The sequence below is a fragment of the Misgurnus anguillicaudatus genome, chromosome 17 (genome assembly GCF_027580225.2).
Source record: "Misgurnus anguillicaudatus chromosome 17, ASM2758022v2, whole genome shotgun sequence".
NCBI lineage: Eukaryota > Metazoa > Chordata > Actinopteri > Cypriniformes > Cobitidae > Misgurnus > Misgurnus anguillicaudatus.
Genome location: NC_073353.2, coordinates 6,722,407 through 6,743,007, shown reverse-complemented (window position 1 = coordinate 6,743,007; position 20,601 = coordinate 6,722,407). Strand labels below are relative to the sequence as shown.

Sequence of the window (20,601 nt, the reverse complement as noted above, 5' to 3'; positions counted from 1 at the left end):
ATGCTGACGATACCCAAATTTATATCCATTCTAAACCTGGAGAAGATATTGATTCATGTTACCTCGCTGGCTGTATTTCTGAGATTAAACTATGGATGAATAATAACTTTCTGTGCTTGAATGGTGGGAAAACTGAGGTTATGTTAATAGGGTCTCGGCATCGAGTTCGCAAAGCGACTACTCTGACATTGTCTGTTGATGGCACTGTTTTAGAGTCGCAAAGCAAAATCAGGAACCTTGGTGTATTTTTTGACACCAGCCTCACTTTTGATTCTTCTGTCCAGAGTACTGTGAAGGCGTCCTTTTTCCATCTCAGAAATATAGCTAGAATACGCCCGATGTTAAGTATATCGGTCGCTGAAAGGTTGATTAATTCCTTTGTGATTTCACGTTTGGACTATTGCAATGCAGTTTTAGCTGGAGTCTCTAAAGCTACAATTAGTAAATTGCAATATGTCCAGAATTCTGCTGCCCGGATCCTGACTGGAACTAGGAAATTTGAACATATCACACCGGTTCTGAAATCTCTGCACTGGCTTCCAGTCAGGTACCGTGTTGATTTTAAGGTCATGATGTTAACCTACAAGGCACTGCACGGCCTAGCTCCGCAGTACTTATCTGATTTATTGAACACTTATTCTCCAAATCGTAGCCTGCGCTCCTCACAGTGTAATTTGCTAGTCGTTCCACAATCACATCTTAAATCTATGGGTGATAGGGCTTTCTCTGTGTATGCTCCCACACTTTGGAACTCTCTTCCTCTTGAACTCAGGGAAGCACAGACTCTTGGATCTTTTAAAGCTCTTCTTAAAACACATTTTTTTAAACTTGCATTTGATTGCTGAGCTTGTGATCATTTTACAGTTATTTTTTACTGTTTTTTAATTTTTTTTTCTTGCTGAATGTTTTATTGTATTGTGATTTGTTGTACAGCGCTTTGAGAAGCTGCTTTTAAAGGCGCTTTATAAAAATAAAGTTTATTATTATTATTATTATTATTGAGGGTCTGGTTCAGACCCCCTTTGAACCTCTAGAGTCAGCGTCTGATAGACCTCTGACACTAAAGATGGTTTTTCTAATGGCGGTAACTTCTTTAAAAAGAATTGGGGATATGCAGGCTCTGGCGGTCTCGCCATCCTGTCCAGATTTTGCCCCAGGAATATTGAAGGTGATTTTGCATCCTTATTCTGATTACCTGCCTAAGGTTCCCTTTTCGACTGCACATCCGGTCATTCTTGAGACTTTCTGCCCTCCGCCGTTCACCACGCAGGAGTTATACCACAGTTTGTATCCAGTCCGTGCTCTTCAGACTTATGTCCAACACACTAGCCAGTGGCGTAAGTCAGAGCGATTGTTTGGTGCTGCACCCCCAGGCAGTCCATATCACATTGGGTTAGGGATGCCATTGCTCTTGCCTATGAGGCGTGCGGTCAAGTCTCGCCAGCAGGTCTGAGAGCTCACTCCACCAGGGGAGTAGCCTCTTCTACCGCTTTAGTAAAAGGGGCCTCCTTGCAGAGCGTTTGTGATGCGGCGGGTTGGTCCTCTTCGCATACATTCATAAGATTTTATAGCTTGGATGCTCATGTCACTCCAGGATCTCATGTCCTCGAGTCAATATCTCAAGCTGCTGTTTAAACCTTGTTGTTCCCCATAGCGTTAAGCAGCCCAGCATGGGGTATAGCTTTTTATAGGGAACGGAGGGATTACTTGAGTCTAACCTTGTTCCCTGAAAAAGCGGAACGAGATGCTGTGCTGTCTTGCTGTACAGTGTCCCAGGACTGGTCTTCAAACAAAAGATCTGATGACACAGCTGGTGCTCATCTATTTTATAGCCTCGCATCGGGTGCGCTGTGATGTCATCATCAACCGAGGCTATATACAGTCTTGTTCAAAATAATAGCAGTACAATGTGACTAACCAGAATAATCAAGGTTTTTAGTATATTTTTTATTGCTACGTGGCAAACAAGTTACCAGTAGGTTCAGTAGATTCTCAGAAAACAAACAAGACCCAGCACCCATGACACGCACGCCCCCAAGGCCGCGCAATTGGGCAATTAGTTGAAAGGGGTGTGTTCAAAAAAACAGCAGCGTCTACCTTTGACTGTACAAACTCAAAACTATTTTGTACAAACATTTTTTTTTCTGGGATTTAGCAATCCTGTGAATCACTAAACTAATATTTAGTTGTATGACCACATAGTTTTTTAAAACTGCTTGACATCTGTGTGGCATGGAGTCAACCAACTTGTGGCACCTCTCAGCTGTTATTCCACTCCATGATTCTTTAACAACATTCCACAATTCATTCACATTTCTTGGTTTTGCTTCAGAAACAGCATTTTTGATATCACCCCACAAGTTCTCAATTGGATTAAGGTCTGGAGATTGGGCTGGCCACTCCATAACATTAATTTTGTTGGTTTGGAACCAAGACTTTGCCCGTTTACTAGTGTGTTTCGGGTCATTGTCTTGTTGAAACAACCATTTCAAGGACATGTCCTCTTCAGCATAGGGCAACATGACCTCTTCAAGTATTTTAACATATGCAAACTGATCCATGATCCCTGGTATGCGAAAATAGGCCCAACACCATAGTAGGAGAAACATGCCCATATCATGATGCTTGCACCTCCATGCTTCACTGTCTTCACTGTGTACTGTGGCTTGAATTCAGAGTTTGGGGGTCGTCTCACAAACTGCCTGTGGCCCTTGGACCCAAAAAGAACAATTTTACTCTCATCAGTCCACAAAATGTTCCTCCATTTCTCTTTAGGCCAGTTGATGTGTTATTTGGCAAATTGTAACCTCTTCTGCACATGCCTTTTTTTTAACAGAGGGACTTTGCGGGGGATTCTTGAAAATAGATTAGCTTCACACAGACATCTTCTAACTGTCACAGTACTTACAGGTAACTCCAGACTGTCTTTGATCATCCTGGAGGTGATCATTGGCTGAGCCTTTGCCATTCTGGTTATTCTTCTATCCATGATTGTTGATGGTTGTCTTCCGTTTTCTTCCACGTCTCTCTGGTTTTGCTCTCCATTTTAAGGCAATGGAGATCATTTTAGCTGAACAGCCTATCATTTTTTGCACCTCTTTATAGGTTTTTCCCTCTCCAATCAACTTTTTAATCAAAGTACGCTGTTCTTCTGAACAATGTCTTGAACGACCCATTTTCCTCAGCTTTCAAATGCATGTTCAACAAGTGTTGGCTTCATCCTTAAATAGGGGCCACCTGATTCACACCTGTTTCTTCACAAAATTGATGACCTCAGTGATTGAATGCCACACTGCTATTTTTTGAACACACCCCTTTCAACTAATTCAACTAATTGCCCAATTGCACAGCCTTAAGAGCGTGCATATCATGAATGCTGGGTCTCATTTGTTTTCTGAGAATCTACTGAACCTACTGGTAACTTGTTTGCCACGTAGCAATAAAAAAATATACTAAAAACCTTGATTATTCTGGTTAGTCACATTGTACTGCTATTATTTTGAACAAGACTGTACCTCTGGGTCAATTCCATTGACGTTTTTGCACACTATATTCAGCTGGTCAACAATAAAGACGTTTCCCCATAGCGCTTAGCAGCACAGCATCGAGTATAGCTTTTTCAGGGAACTAGGTTACACTCAAGTAACCCCTCCGTTTTGCTAGATAAGACCCTAATGCCTCATTAGGATCGTTTAGAGCCCTTTGAAGCAGCATTGAAACTGTAAACTGTTGAGGTCCACTATAGTTCACTATATGGAGAAAAATCCTGGAATGTTTTCCTCAAAAAACTTGACTGAACAAAGAAAGACATCAACATCTTAGAAAACATGGGGGGAGTAAATTATCAGGATCTTTAATGAAAGTGGAGTAATCCCTTAAGTATAAAGATGATTAAAAGCTCTTTGGAGGTTATGAAGATATTAAGTAAAGTGAAGATGTGACTCTATTGCTTACCACTCTGCAATGCTCTTGTGTGCTCGTATCACAGACGTTTCAATGTCGATGGGATGATATCTCATTCCTCTCAGCTCCAGAGTCTCATCCAGAGATCCGATCACATACAGCGCATCGTGACGCTCTAGAAAAGTGTGCTCAAGTCAACTGAACTGCTTTATCATTCAATATGAGTAAACATCACAAATGCACAAATTGAATTGTTCTTCAAAGACAGGACAGTGGTGTGTGATGTGCGTGATGTTACCTCCGCAGGCATCCGTGAGTTCAGTGCGGCGTAAGAAGCCCAGATATCCGGTACGAGCCCAAACCGTCTGTGTGTCACCGAAGCTTAGTCTGGTGCTGAAGTGATCTGCATGTAAAGCTTCTTCACCGTAAACTGTGTAATATCCTGATGCATTATGGGGGCTGCTCACCCAAATCTGTTTCAACATTCACACACACAGTTTCATCATCTAACAACACAACAAGGTACATAAATACAGTTGTTTCTTTTCAGAGGAACACTTACTTCACCCAGGTGAGAATCTCCTAAAGGTCCTTTGGTCTCTGTGTTGGCAATGACAACCTTCACCCCCGGCAAAATCTGTCATTGAGAAACAGATACAAACATACAGTATTAATGTCTTGCATATAATAAAAACATTTGGACTGCACAGAATCAATAAACAAACAAACGCTGGGGTTTTTCACCTTTCCAGACTCCATCAGTGGTAAACTGTGTGGTGAGCCTCTCTCAACTAATCGAACCCTAAATAACATCATAAAAAGATCAAATATTATTTACATTCATTTTTCTCATTAAAGGTTCCAAAGAATGCATTAAACTAATTTGTTAAAGCTCTACTGTGTAGTTTTTTGAGTTAATTCTTAGCAAAAACCCATGTGTTCTTTCAAAAGTATGTGCTCATTCATGTGTAATTACTTCCACCTACTAATCAAAGTATTCTCGTAAGTGGAGAATCTGCTATTTAGAATACATACGGGCGAGTCGCTCGACTGGCTTTGTGCCTCCATCTTTGAAATACATTCGCCGATGAGGGACATTCCTGAAATTCAAGCTCCGCCTTTTGCACTTTCAGACTACACTCACACTGGCCGCATCACAACTGAAGCTGAAGCCTCCTGTGTAGGCGGCATACGTCATTAATATTTTTCAGAATATTAACAATTATAAAGCTGACAATTATTCTTAGTTAATTGTAAATTGATGTAATATGCTTATGACTTGCGAATGTAATGCTCAGTTAATTTAAATAAACCAGGCTTGATGACGTATGCAGCCTGCATATGCGACCTGCATAGACTGAAATCCTTCGTATTAAACAACAGCCGCACACCGTGATGAACCCGCGATCTAATGCTTTGATTTGAAAGCCTGTTCAAGACCTATTCTCGAAGACATTAAAACAAGTCGCCAAGGAAGCGAAAAAGAGATTTAAAATGACAACGCGACAGGAAAAACAACAAGACCAAATTCAACATTGAAGTAATGTTAGTTTTCCAAGATCATGAGCAAAAAGTGTGTCAGGGTCAGTTTGCTATATCAGGAACAAGTTGTGTGCGTGTTTGTTTATTTTATTACCTGTCATGACGGAGGGCTCTCATGTCCAGATATACTGTGGTTGGGTCTGGACCAGAAGTGCCCTATAAATAAATAAAGAGTAAAGAGACGACTGAAAACAGCTTTAATTAATGATTGACTCATTTCAGATCTATCACAGGTAAGATCAGTAACACTGTGCAGTATTTGTGGGTGAACATCACCTGACAGACTGTCTCCCACCATCTTAAGTCAAAAACAGGCATCCAAACACTCAATTTTTTAAACTATAGGAACTATATAACACAAACTTTTGTAGACAGACCTTTCCTGTAATAATACTGTTAATGTTGTGAGAGGTTATTAATGTAAAGGTAGATTTTAATAATTATATACGAGTTCTGTTCATTAATGTATGGATATGATCGGACACAAGCAACAAATGTTACAACTCTTAAAGAGACAGATCAATCTACATGAACATTTTGTCATTATTCATTTATAAACCCTGGCAGATATTTCAGCAGTATAACATTCAACACAATCTCAGTGAGTAAATGATGACAGACTGCACTCAGTATAGACAGCAGCATTAAGCGTTGCCTTAACAGTCTGAAGCCAAGCACAAGCCATTACAGCAGTACAGTATAATGCAATAATACACATCAACAACAATGCACAAATACTGTCTACTCCATTAATATTAACACATGGAGTAGATACGAGGAAAGAAACCTGGGGAAAAATGTCTTTATTGTTTAATTAACAGATAAGACCAAGAAATATAACTGTAATGTGTGACAAAGTGTTTGTTGAACTTTACACAGTGGAATGTGACTATAAAAATAACAGAAGCATTCATTTCAACCATCAGGGCAAACATTTTTATTTAAATTGAGATGTTGTGAGTTAACCTGGAGGAGGATGTTTGACTGTTTTAATATATCTTCTCAAGAGACAACACTACAGAAATAGTCCTCTCAAAATAACATACAGCCATTATAGTTAAATTTGAACAGCTCTAATACAAGATATGCAAATGTATGGTTCTGTCAAGCATATAAAAACATGAAGATGATGAATAGGGCATGTGCAACATAAACAATATAAATCCATTATCACTTAGGGTGTACACCCTTTTGTTGCCAGCTATTTTGACAATATTGGGCCTCATTCATGAAACACAAGCAGAACGAATTTTTGCGTATCAGTCCATCTGGCGTAAATTTTCAGATTCATGAAAATATTCATATTTTCAAAATGTTAGTTTGTATGAGAGAAATGTAAACCTGCTCACCACCACGTGCAAATGGTGCCTAAAACATTCAAACGTTCTGTATTCATTTAGACAAACTAAAACTATGTATCATAATGACATGTTACGAGTTATTTTACGCTGCTGTCTTAATTCATTTTTACTCTTTAACTTTGGGAAAAACACAGAGCTCGTCACTGTCCTTTTTTACACAGCCATCCAATCACAGTAGATGAGGGACGGGACAAACACTACATTGACCAACCGTCAAACTTCATACTTCAAAGCGCTTTCAAGCACCCCCATCATGCTGGTTGTTTTCAGAAGAGCACCAGGTATTACTTCAGCTTGCTTAAAACGCTTTTGGGGGACACAGTTTAAATGATTAATTTATTGATATGCAAGTAGCCTATTAGCCTCTTATGCATTTATGAAATATAATGTAGCCAAACCAGAGAATGGAGTCCAGGGTAGGGTTGCACCAGTCGTTCGTAAGTTCTTACTTAAACTGGGACGTAAAGTCCAAACTAGAGGCTTAGTAAGTACTAGCTAGTTTATAACTAACTCTTTACTTAATTCGGTTGCACCATTTGTTCTCAAGGCACAACGTAGCTAGTAGGTCGTAAGCTCTCCATAAAGTAATGCGTTGTCGCATAGAATGACGTCAATTTTTCTTAACCCAATCACAAGCCTTATAATGGGTAAACAGGAAATAGGCTGAACAGTACGTAATTTCAAACTCATTCTTGACTCGCCTAAACTGAAAGTTAAAAAAGACGTAAAAGCAAACGTTATCAAACTCAAAACATTACACTTTTAATTGAAAATCTCTATCCCACACATGGAGGAGAAAATAAACGGGAAGAAATTTTACATTTTATTTTAATTGATGGATACACAGAAAATTTAACAGTTCTTGAAAAGTCGTTGACGAATTTGCAGCTCTTCTTAATTAAACGAGCTCATCGATGTAATATAATCTGGTTGACATCTTATTCCAAGATTCATAATATTCATGGACAGAGGCTTCCGTAAATATTTAGTTACAACATATTGTTACGTTTAATCTAAGTTTAATGGTGCAACGCAAAAACATTTAGTAGTGCGTAAGTTGTAACTTAGTGCCCATTTACGTCGTAACTAAGCTACGTTGTAACTTACGCACAGCTGGTGCAACCGGCCCCAGAGGATTACAGCATTCCTAGATACGTCATTTGCGTAGCTGTAGTGCATAGGCAGGGATTATGCTAATTGTGATTGAGCGTGCATGGGCGCCCTCTTTACGAATTATTGTACTTCATTAACATACAAACATTTCACTATCAAATCTGACGTTTACGAAGTATTTGAGAATCAGGAGGAGAGTTTTCGAAAAGGTCTCTTTATGCAAAAATCACTCACATATTTACTTGTATATTTACGAATGTTTCATGAATGAGACCCAATGGCTGTATGTTAGTATCAGAGGACAATAAATCTATACTGCATTGACTACTCTAAAATATATCAAAATTTCATTTCTATAGTATTGTCCCTTGAGAAGATATACTAAAATAGTTGCTGAATTGTGAGTTGCTTTTGTAAGACACTGACTGTACACACTGTTAGATGCGGTTGTAGATTTGCTGATGTTAACTGGATCTTTTAAGTCACCACAAGTTATTTGAAAGGGTTTCAAAATAAAAGCCTTCACCTTCATCCAGAAATGTCTTAATTGTTTCATCTTTTGATTAACCTGTGCAGTAAACTAGTAAAGATCTGTAGAGATCTTCTGTATGAAGGAATCATCACGTCATCTTGTCATGCTATTCTCCTACATCTTCTTCATCATTTATTGTAATCGGTTATTCAATGAAAAGGGGACAAAAATGTGCCACACGCAAATTTAACAAAGGTATTTGTATTCCATAAAACTCTGTTAAATTTACAATGCTTGGTTTTCAATGAAAGCATTATATTTTTAACAAAAGATTAAAATGTTAAACAATAAAGACATTTATTCACAGCCTTCTTTACTCGTATTGACCGAGGGTGTCAATTAACTATACACAGCAAATACCTCAAAACCTTGACAAAAGAGCTGTGAGCAAACAAATGAAACAGTGTAAAAGTGAGCCACAGTTCACTAGGAGCGCGCTCACATGATCCTAACCAAACCACGCACGAGCTTGTTTGAACCCCAAAGCCTGGTTCGTTTTTGACTAGTGTGATCGGTTTGGTTAATCGCGCCCTGGCCGGCTTGCAGAGGTGTTTTGTGATCGTAAATCCCGCCAGAGCTTGGTTTTAAAGGAGAGACGTCAATTGCGCGACCACTGACCTTCATCTGCCTTCATAAAAACCATCTGATGCACGCATCAGGGTTACGTGAATGTCCGAGCTGCACACGTGACAGAACAACTAAGCAATATGATAGGCATGTGAGAGGGCTGTGTGTCATTGTGCACCAAACAACTTTGAATAGACTTAACATTACGATGGGGACGAAAGTGTGCCTGAGCTCGGATTGGTCAAAGAGTGCGTGCTTCTGGGGGAGTATAGGGAGGGGGGCCAAGTTAGATTACTGTCTGAACTTCACTCTTCAGATATTCATTGTCTACTGTAGGGATCCTTAAGATCTTCCTTCAACCCTTCTCTAACACACTTGACTGTCATTTACAGGTAACCCTGAAGAACTTCGAAAGCGGTACGGTTGTGTCCCTCTCATGATGTCATGCTAATCAATCTGCACAGCGCTATATGCAGCAGTAGTACTCAAAGTGTCTATCTAACCATTATAAAACTTTGTTTCATTACATCGTCCATGCATCATCCATGAACATGATTTCTGAGTCCTGTCAGGTGGATTCAACAGTCAAGACTACAACTCCCATCATTCCACACTATTTCACAGCATCATCAACCTGCGGCCGTTGTTTAGTGACCTCTAGAGGCGAAAATGACATATTGTATCTTTAGGGTTAGCAACAGCGTTGGGTGTTAATTTAAGCGAAGCATTTATGTGCTCATGCACACACAGACACAGCAAGGTCTTAAAAGCATCATGTCAGGCCATGCAGATGCCACAGGGTCTTGTCTGGGTCACAGTACCTGCTCAGACAACGTGCCCAGTCTGTTGGGCTGATGAGAGGGCATAAGACAACAAATACACACAGACATACACACAGTTAATACACACACACACACACCACAGGTACACAGACATCCATTCAAACACTTTACACCAAGAGCAATGTGATGTGAAAATGCTCCGCAAATATTTGTGTCACGCATAACAGAGATTTTTGTTGATTAGGTGAAGAAAATCAAAGCACGTCAATGACCAGAGAAGAAAAAGACAACCTATAATCTTACAAAACGGGTTATTTAAAGTGCACCTATTTCATTGCTAAAGAACAACGTTATTTTGTGTATTTGGTATAATACAATGTGTTTGTGTGGTTTATGGTTAAAAAACTGATTATTTTTCACATACCGTACATTTTTGTAGCTCCAAATATCCTGCCTTCCTTAAAGGGGCATTTCACCCGTATAAACATTAATCTTTATTGAAAGTGTGTCATATTTGTAGTCAAAATGTAACATACATTTAGAATTTGGTGCCTATTTGACCAAGAAAAGGGGTGTTTGTAGTCTCACCCCCTCAACAAAGATATTGGACTTCCTTCTTTTAATGATGCAAAATGATGATTTTTACATCATTGAAAGAAGGAAGTGCAACACTGAAATCTGTATTTCTCCTGTCTCAGCGGCAACTGAGGAAATGATGCACAACCATTCAAAAACATGACTGGGGTTCTAACTATACAAAGCTTAATGCAAATAGGTGAAGTGTCACTTTAAAAACGCTCTGATTTTGTACAAAACTCATCGATCTGAAAAGCGTCCCTGATTGGCCAGCTAATCTGTACGTTGTGATTGGCCTGAATACCTCTGACATCAGCTGGAAATGTGACGCTCCTAACCATGTTTGAAAGATTCGCTCACAATGCAATGCTAACAGGAGTTAACTTACAGGCTGTGGAGGAATTATGATAAAGTCGGTCTCTCTACATCACCAATCCCAGGAAGTAAACTGTTGCCTACAATCCGTGTGTTTGTTGTGGTCCAAGAAAGGAGATTTCTTGCGTCATCGTTTACTTTGGGTTTGTACCTTTTGCATATCTTTAACATGTACTAATACACACTTACACACCAAAGGAAATAAAAAAAATCGGACCATAGTTGCTCTTTAATTGGCTTTAACGCAAAAACAGCTGTCTCACCTGAAGACAGATGGCCACGTTGACCCGACAGCCAAATGTTGTGCTGACAGCGCGGCTGGACAGACCCAGATCTTTGAAGATCTTGGAGAAAGACTGAGTGAGAGCGATACGAGGACGTTCCTCAGCCACCACCATACAGGTCCTTACACACGACAGATTCACGTTCCTTAACTGCAGAGACAGAGAGAGATGAACAAATCAAATACAGGTAACATAAGTTAATGTCATGTGCTGAAACTATTACAAACTCAATTAAAAATAACTGAATATAACAAATATTAGACCGGATAAATAGACCGATCCAATTTATTCATCACTAGGGAGAAAGTTACAGTTAATGCAATATCAGGATATATGCAAAAAGTATGCAACACACCCCCAACACAACATTTTTGGCAAATAAATGGATGCATTTTAAGTTTATTTAAGAATGTTTTAAATACTGACTAAATGTAGATCATGTATATTGCCAAATAAGGCCTACTTTGAGTAAAAAAAATATATATAATGGACTTTTTTCTTTAAAAGATGAGCTCTTGCCCCTTGTGACAATGCCGTGAATGCTGAGTTGTGAAATCGAACTAACTAAGCTGAAGCCCTCTCATTCACATAAAGTACACAACTGACCCGCAAGGCTTCGGTCTGTGAGCCCAGTCCTTTGGTGCACATCTCCATGACAGAGTATGAACAGAAGGTCACTCGCACTTTATACTGACTGACAGCTGACAACCAGAGAGAAGCGTTGCTCTCCAACTCCAGAGGAGGAACCAGAATGGACTGATGGCCTGAGTACACACTGCCAACAGAGACAACATTTACATTTTACTGCATCGCTGTCCGACACAAACCAACACATACCGTACTGTACACAATGAGTGTGACGTCACCTGCAGAGGCACCAGAGAGCGAAGCCCAGGCCGCAGTAAGGATCCAGGCAGATGGCGATCTGTCGTGAAGGATACAGCTCACACTGAAGTTTAATAGAGCGACACAAGGCACTGGTGGCAGCGTGAGACATCTGTGAGAAACACACAGTAGTGTTTATGTAACATCTCACTGCCGTTAAAACTTTTTTCACTGACACTTGTTTGATAACAGTGGATACCTTCACCCCGGCGAGGATTCCCGTCGTGGACACGCTGAAGTCCAGGTAGGCTAACGTCTCAGGGTTGGGCGGTTTATAGATCTGAGGAACTCTCTTTCTTGGCAGATCATCTGAAATGCGTTGAATACATGAATACATTCGTACACACAATGGGCGTGAGACACAGCAGCAAAAATGACAGAAGATTTTCTCACCCGTGTCCAGTATCAATGGCCAGGATTTAATATCCACGGCAGCTGCAGCTTCTTTGGACTTCAGTAGTTTCATTATTGCTTGTGTTGTCAAAATACACACAGACTTACTAACCTGTCAAACACACACACATATTTAATGTGTTCTTAGTTTGTGACACCACAGAAAATTGTTTTATTAACCACTCAGGCAAATTTCAATGATGAAAAAACAGCAAGTTATCAAAAACATGCAGAATTCTCTGCTCTTAAACGCTGGGGGCATGTCCACTTTCAGCGCTAAAATTACGCCCACTCGCTGGAAAGCTGCCATCTCTCTCAACTTTCAAATACAACCTGAATAGATGCTTGTGATTGTGTTAGGGGCAGGGCCATGTGCTGTGGCTTCATAGTGTCATCGAGCAACCCATTTAGGCCCGGAAAAATTTAAAACTCCACAATTCAGTACTACATAGTTCACAGTCTTTGTAACGTGTTTCAGCAATACATTTCTAACATTTATAATGTGTGCAGAAACAATTCCCTAACATTATTTATACAGACTTCAATACTGGAAAATTTAAACCGAACTATAACACACAATCACAAAATAAAAGATTTTTGAACGGATTTAGGATTTGTGTCAGTGAGATACAGGCCAAATATGTTTGATTAACTAATCCTGGTTGAAGATAACTACAGAAATGTGTGCTGCGGTGTTACCTCCACAATCATTTTAACCGTTGGCAGTGTGGTGGTTAAGTTCTGTGGATGAGGAGGTCTGACCGTCACTGGAACACAGCCGGCATACAGACAACCATAGAAAGTGGCGATCAGATCAATACCTGGAGAAGAAGAATTATCATATAACCTAAGAGCTTTAAACCTAGAGTAATGCTGTGTTCACACCTGACGTGGAAGAGGTGGAAAGCGCAAGTGATTTACATGTTAAGTCAATGCAAAGGCGTGAATAGGCATCCTGCGTCGCGGTAAGCGCAGATGGCATGTTCTGTGCAAATTGAACGTTGCCACGTGATCCGTGAGAGATAAAAAATCTTAACTTTGGCAAATTTTCACACCGCGTTAACCAATCAGGAGCTTGCTTTAGCAGTAATGTGATTATAGAAGTGAGCGGAGACAGAAAAACAAAACAACAATGGAGGATAATCATCATCGCTACACAAGACATCTTCGTACTTTTACAGGAATTAAAAGGATATTGTTCGGAAGAAAGTGAGTGAGGAGGTCGAACAATCTTGTAAGTTTACTCAATTTGAGCTATATAAGCTCCTCCAATTACGCAAATTTATGCGTGAATGTCTCAAATGACTAGAATTTCACGTGCGACTTTCATGGGCGAATAAAGCGAGTAAACTCAAAATGTTCAAGCGCTAAACTACGCACGAATAGCCCGTTTTTGCCGCCTCTTCCGCGTCTGGTGTGAACACGCAGTAAGATTAACATTCAGAAAATTTTAGCTTTAGAATTTAGTTAATGCAAGTTAATATAACCACCAAACTATCAGCATCAGCAGACGTCAGTCTAAATATGCCTAGCCGATGCGCGACCAACGACCACCGGCTGAACCAGTTTAATCCGCTTACCCGCTTCCTATCCCTACCGTATCTATGTATATAAATATATTAATTTCTCCCAAGGGTTTTTGTCCTTCTAGGAGTTTTTCCACCGAGTTTTCTCCTAGGAGGTTTTTTCGTTCAAGGGAGAGTCAACTTAGCACTTTACTGTATACGTTACATTATTAATACGCTTGCTTGTACGGTTTAACCTTAGCCGCTATATTCTACTTCTTATATTATCTATTGATTTTCTGTGTTCTCCTTTATATCTAATCATGTAAAGCTGCTTTGCAACAATTAACAATTGTGAAAAGCGCTATATAAATAAAATTTTATTGAATTGAATAATCGTCTATCTTATTCAGCCCCCCCCCCCCTCTCTCTCTCTCGTTCATTCTCACCAGGAGGAAAAACAAGTGCTACATGATCTCCAGTGTTGAGTCGACCTCTTTCCATCAGAGCTACAGCCACTCGCTCTGCTCGCTTGTGTAGCTGAACACATGAAGAGGAGCTGGACACGGTGCCCTGACACACAAACACACACAAGAGGATGGTGAATACACAAACACTCAGTAAATGTCCTGTATATGCTGAGAGTTCGTTTTTGTACCTTGGCATTGAGAAGCAGAAACAGAGGATGATCTGGTGTGGCTTGAGCTCTCCATTGCAAAACATCCTGCATATACAGGAACTACAGGAGAAACAAAATACAACTGTACTGCATGCTTAACAACAACGACAACAGTGCGACTGGATTGAGAATATAGCGTGGCCTCTCCTTCTCTATAAGATCATTGGTGCAAACTTTAGTTCATTATGTCTTCAATAGTTCAGGAGACAGAAGTGTACTTTAATGTACCTGCTCATTGTCTTCTAGCTGCGATACGTCTCTTCCACAAGCCAGAGCGATCCTCTTCCCAGCCACCAGGTTTCCAACTATCATTGATGCAGGTCCCACCTCTAAAAAAACAACAGCTTATTACATCATCATCACCACATACTGTAATGTGAAAAACATGTCAGTGCAAGTAAAAACATTTCCTGCGCCATGAAAGATTCAGATAAAACTGAGCCAGATCTGATTGGATCAGTATGAAAAACATACTGGACAGGACTTACCTGTACCTGGCTGCTTCTGTCTGGGTTTGGGTAGGTTGGTGACACAGGTATGAGGGCACATTAGAACGTTGCAGGGGTGCAGGGCTCCCTCCAGAAATCGCTGTTTGGTCTCTGAGATGTGGATGCCGCCCAGAGGGGCTTTGGGTAGCGTGTTGGCTGGCACCAGAGCCAGACAGTAGACACCTACCTGATGGATGCTATCTATAGCCTGAAACAGAAACAGTCCAGAACAACACAAATGTACTGAATGTATATGGGCACATGTTAATGGGCATCTGTTCTGTCACTGGCTGCGTCCAAAACCACCTACTTTCATACTATATAGTAGGAGAAAAGCAGTTGGCGAGGCGAGTAGTATGTCCGAATTCATGGTATTCCAAAAACAGTAGGCGAAAAGTACCTGGAAGACTTACTACTTTCAGTAAGATCTCGAACGGTTCATTCAATGGAGCCTTTACTATCCCGTAAGCCCCCAGTAGGGGGTTTTCCAACGAAGAAGAAGACAGAGGGGCGTTGTTTTATTCAAAAACGGCAGAAAGCGGTAACGTGGTTCTATTTATATGCAAATACATACATTAAACAGCTGTCCCTTGTGGTTAAATTTTACAACCCATACAGCAAAAATCCTGGCCACAATATAAAAGTTTCTATAAAATGTATAAAGTACAAGTATGTATAAAATATAAAATTATAAGTATATTTTTGTAGTTGAACATATATAACATTTTAATCTTTTTAAACTTGTTGGGGTGGTTTCCCGGACAGGGATTAGACTAGTCCTAGACTAAAATAAATGTAAGAGCTGTCCAAACTGAAAACAACTTGCACCGACATATCTTAAAATACATCAGTGCCGTTTGTTTTGCCTCAAAAAGTAATGTTTTTAGTAAGGCATGTTTGTTAAAACTAGTTATATTCCCACATAAACCACCCCCTTATGTTTACACATTTATGAAATATGTTTTTGTACAATTCAATGAGAATATAAATGCTTTAAAATATATTTATTTATAAAATATTTTAAAATATAAAAAAATTGCATAAAAATATATTGGTGAAAAAACATTTTTGTAAACATATTTCAAAATATATTTTAGTACATATATTTGGCCAATTTGTTTTGTATATTTTAAAATATATTAAAAATTATATTTGAAAAAAAAAAAAATATATATATATATATGGGTTTGCTTATTTTTAAACGGATGCAGACCTTCCGTGAGTAAAACCCGTTTACCGTATTTTCTGGACTATAAGTCACACTTTTTTCATATTTTGGCGGGTCCTGGAACTTCTAGTCAGGTGCGACTTATACGAAATTATTATTACAAATGATTACAAAATTATTTCATATGAACCAAGAAAAACCATTACCGTCTACAGCCGTGAGAGTCTGTTCTATGCTGCTCCTGTATTTCAATCAAATAAATCAAGTAATTCAATGGATTCAGTGATGTGGAATGACTTTGCGGGACCTTTTTGAACTTGATTTGGCTTGTCGTGTTAATTTAGCCTATTCAGATTCACAGGTATGTTCTGTATGCTATTGTGTATCGTGTAAATAACTGTTTATGTTACGTTAACAAGTACAGACACCTATTCAGACTGCTGTTCTGTGTGCTATTGTTTAGTTGAATAACTTGTCTTTCCAGATTAAATGTCTGTCCTTCGGCTTGGATTTTGTAAAAATCATTTTCTAAATAAATGCGACATATAGTCCTCTGCGACTTATATATGTTTTTTTTTCTCTTCAAAACACATTTTAGACTGATGTGACTTATACTCCTGAGCGACTTATAGTCTGAAAATACATTTTAAGATAAGACAAGACGTTCAAAGGTCAAATACACACTACTTGGTTTAATCATTTGTAAATATAATGTCATATATGTTATTAAAAGACATATTTTATAAAATGTTTTGTGTATTATTAAACGTACCTGTCAAAATGATTTGCAGCATTGTGTGTTATTAGTTTTGAGGGGTTAGTTGGGAATAACAAACCTGCAAATGTTTCATCTGGACAATCAGATTAAAGCATGCCAACGGCGGTGTAATAAACATTATTAAATGTACGGTGCTGCTTTTAATTTATTACTGTATCTAATCCATCTCATGCATTTAAAAAAAAAGGCATTGGGCTGTCAAAGGTTTGTTAGCTAGTGTGGGTTATATTGAGTGTTATTGTGTGTGTTATAATGAGTCATAAATGTGCCTGGTTGTTTACCTGCAGTACTCGACTCATCCACTGGAAACTGTCCTCCTCAGACGCATCGGGTCTCTGTTCGGCCACCACCACGATACGCTCATCATGAAGAACAGACACTGAGAACACAGCGATCCTGACGCACACACAACAGAAACACACATAAAAAGTTTGTCTCCCTTTAATCATTTCATGCCAAACTTTACTGTGATTCAGGGTCTCTGTGGTTAAAGATTATACTAAATGTTGTAGTTACCTTCCTCTGTACACAAACTTCATTGGCTCCACAGCCAGCGCCGTAGCCACTACATCATCTGCATTATGTTTTCTTGAAGTCACCACCATCAGCCCGTCCATCTTTCCCACCACAAACACCAGATTATCCTGCCAATATCACACTACATGATGATCACACACCATGACTGATTCTTTATAGAGTAAGGATTTTTCTTATTTGTTTTAGGTGTGTGTGTGTGTGTGTTTTGATTTGGTCTATTGAACACACCGGCCCGATAAAGCCCAGGAGAGATGTTCGTGTGAAGGGTCTGTCACTGACGGGGGCACCTGATGCTGATACTGGAATGATCTGAAAACAATAAACAATATCTTCTTCAATTAATGAACACTGCAACCAGACACATGTTTTATTAGTACTGGTCTGAGACTCGATTACTTCCAAACTGAATGATGTCAGCACACAAAAGCATTAGGGCTTTAAATATCTTTATCTGCTCTTCCTTTATATTGAATTTAGCAAATTGTCGACACAAAAAGTAATATTTAATAATGACAAAAAAAATCAAGATATGTTTTTTATTAATGCTTATGCGTAGAGCTCACAAGAATGAGCTTTTGATATGCTTTGTTTTTCTACACTGACCTCAAAGACGTTCTTGGTCATGCCTGGCAGGCCATAGTAAGAGATTCCTGTAGTGCTGGAGCTTATGCAGATCTCTCCAACTTCATCTGTTCGACATAGATATGGTGTCCCATCCACCCGGACCACGCACACCCGCGCTACACACATACAGATAAAACTTTAGTCTTCAGTGAAAAATACTGCAGGAAAACTATTAGCTGCTTTGGACATCCGTGTGCTAAATCAAAGATCATCCGTCTCACCTCCAGATATGACCTGACCAACATCCTGAACAGTAAGGACAGACAGTTTCTCCTCGGTGTCCACTCGAATCACACCATAACTCAGAGCGTTCATAGACAACACTGCTTTACCTGGAGGAGGAACACCCATCTCTGGAGGTCTGAACACACACACAAAAACACATTCAATAACATAACACATGACAATCTAATACTGATTCACTACTGTAATGATATGGGGGAACCTGCGGAGGGCGACAGTCATGGCTTCAGATGAACTCGCACACGGACAGATCACCTCTGGTCTCAGACCACGGGACTGGAATACATTTAGGAAGGCATCACAGGAAGAGATAGACCCTGAGTTTTAATACATACAGAACACTTTAATTAGATTGAGCAAGTTTATACCTGCAGGGTTATGTAAACGTATGCCGACAAGGATTATATAAATGTATGCCCACAGGGAGTATATAAGTGTATATTTGCAGGTGTTATATAAAAGTATACTTGCAGGGATTATATAAATGTGCACCCATTATACGATTATATAAGCCTATGCCCACAGGGATAATATAAGAGTATACTCACAGGGATTATATAAGGGTATTGTTGCAGGAGTTTTCTAAATGTGTACCCATTATATGATTATATAAGCGTATGCCCACAGGGATAATATAAGCGTATACTCACAGGGATTATATAAGGGTATACTTGCAGGAGTTATATAAAGGGGTACCGATTATTAGATTATATAATCGTATGCCCACAGGGATAATATAAGCGTATACTCACAGGGATTATATAAGGGTATACTTGCAGGAGTTATATAAATGTGTACCCATTATATGATTATATAAGCGTATGCCCACAGGGATAATATAAGCGTATACTCACAGGGATTATATAAGGGTATACTTGCAGGAGTTATATAAATGTGTACCCATTATATGATTACATAAGCGTATGCCCACAGGGATAATATAGGCGTATACTTACAAGGATTATATAAGGGTATACAGTACTTGCAGGTTTATATAAAAGTATACTCGCAGGGATTATATAAATGTGCACCCATTATACGATTATATAAGCCTATGCCCACAGGGATAATATAAGTGTATACTCACAGGGATTATATAAGGGTATACTTGCAGGAGTTATATAAATGTGTACCCATTATATGATTATATAAGCGTATGCCCACAGGGATAATATAAGCGTATACTCACAGGGATTATATAAGGGTATACTTGCAGGAGTTATATAAATGTGTACCCATTATATGATTACATAAGCGTATGCCCACAGGGATAATATAGGCGTATACTTACAAGGATTATATAAGGGTATACAGTACTTGCAGGTTTATATAAAAGTATACTCGCAGGGATTATATAAATGTGCACCCATTATACGATTATATAAGCCTATGCCCACAGGGATAATATAAGTGTATACTCACAGGGATTATATAAGGGTATACTTGCAGGAGTTATATAAATGTGTACCCATTATATGATTATATAAGCGTATGCCCACAGGGGTAATATAAGCGTATACTCACAGGGATTATATAAGGGTATACTTGCAGGAGTTATATAAATGTGTACCCATTATATGATTATATAAGCGTATGCCCACAGGGATAATATAAGCGTATACTCACAGGGATTATATAAGGGTATACTTGCAGGAGTTATATAAATGTGTACCCATTATATGATTACATAAGCGTATGCCCACAGGGATAATATAGGCGTATACTTACAAGGATTATATAAGGGTATACAGTACTTGCAGGTTTATATAAAAGTATACTCGCAGGAATTATATAAATGTGCACCCATTATACGATTATATAAACGTATGCCTACAGGAATAATATAAGCGTATACTCACAGGGATTATATATGGGTATACTTGCAGGAATTATATAAAAATATACTTGCAGGGAGTATATAAATGTGTACCCATTATACAATTATATAAACGCATGCCCACCGGGATTAAATGAGCGTATATATATGAGGGATTATATAAATGTATAACTACAGGTTTATATAAAAGTTTACTCGCAGGGATTATATAAATGTGTACCTATTATATGATTATATAAACCTATGCCCACAGGGATAATATAGGCGTATACTTACAAGGATTATATAAGGGTATACTTGCAGGAATTATATAAAAGTATAGACTCAGGGATTATATAAGATTATACTCGCAGGGTATAATAAGCATTTACTTGCAGGGATTTTTTAAGTGTATACCTGCAGCGTTTATATAAACGTAAACCTACAGGA

The 20,601-nt window shown here is 38.9% G+C and overlaps 1 protein-coding gene across 3 annotated transcripts in view; it reads right to left on the bottom strand.

The window, feature by feature from the left end:
• Positions 1–20,601, bottom strand: part of dip2a (disco-interacting protein 2 homolog A) — a 134,697-nt gene that overhangs the window by 11,391 nt on the left and 102,705 nt on the right. For all 3 annotated transcript variants that reach the window (XM_073854889.1, XM_073854890.1, XM_073854891.1), the window contains 21 exons: positions 18,538–18,652; positions 18,314–18,453; positions 18,072–18,208; positions 17,697–17,777; positions 17,448–17,575; positions 17,213–17,327; positions 14,986–15,193; positions 14,726–14,826; positions 14,477–14,557; positions 14,268–14,391; positions 13,013–13,134; positions 12,314–12,425; positions 12,120–12,229; positions 11,902–12,032; positions 11,642–11,810; positions 11,015–11,185; positions 5,540–5,601; positions 4,648–4,705; positions 4,466–4,540; positions 4,202–4,376; positions 3,955–4,078 (listed from right to left, as the gene is read on the bottom strand). In XM_073854889.1, coding sequence (XP_073710990.1) covers positions 3,955–4,078; positions 4,202–4,376; positions 4,466–4,540; positions 4,648–4,705; positions 5,540–5,601; positions 11,015–11,185; positions 11,642–11,810; positions 11,902–12,032; positions 12,120–12,229; positions 12,314–12,425; positions 13,013–13,134; positions 14,268–14,391; positions 14,477–14,557; positions 14,726–14,826; positions 14,986–15,193; positions 17,213–17,327; positions 17,448–17,575; positions 17,697–17,777; positions 18,072–18,208; positions 18,314–18,453; positions 18,538–18,652 — 2,539 coding nt within the window. The remainder of the gene's footprint in view (positions 1–3,954; positions 4,079–4,201; positions 4,377–4,465; positions 4,541–4,647; positions 4,706–5,539; positions 5,602–11,014; positions 11,186–11,641; positions 11,811–11,901; positions 12,033–12,119; positions 12,230–12,313; positions 12,426–13,012; positions 13,135–14,267; positions 14,392–14,476; positions 14,558–14,725; positions 14,827–14,985; positions 15,194–17,212; positions 17,328–17,447; positions 17,576–17,696; positions 17,778–18,071; positions 18,209–18,313; positions 18,454–18,537; positions 18,653–20,601) is intronic.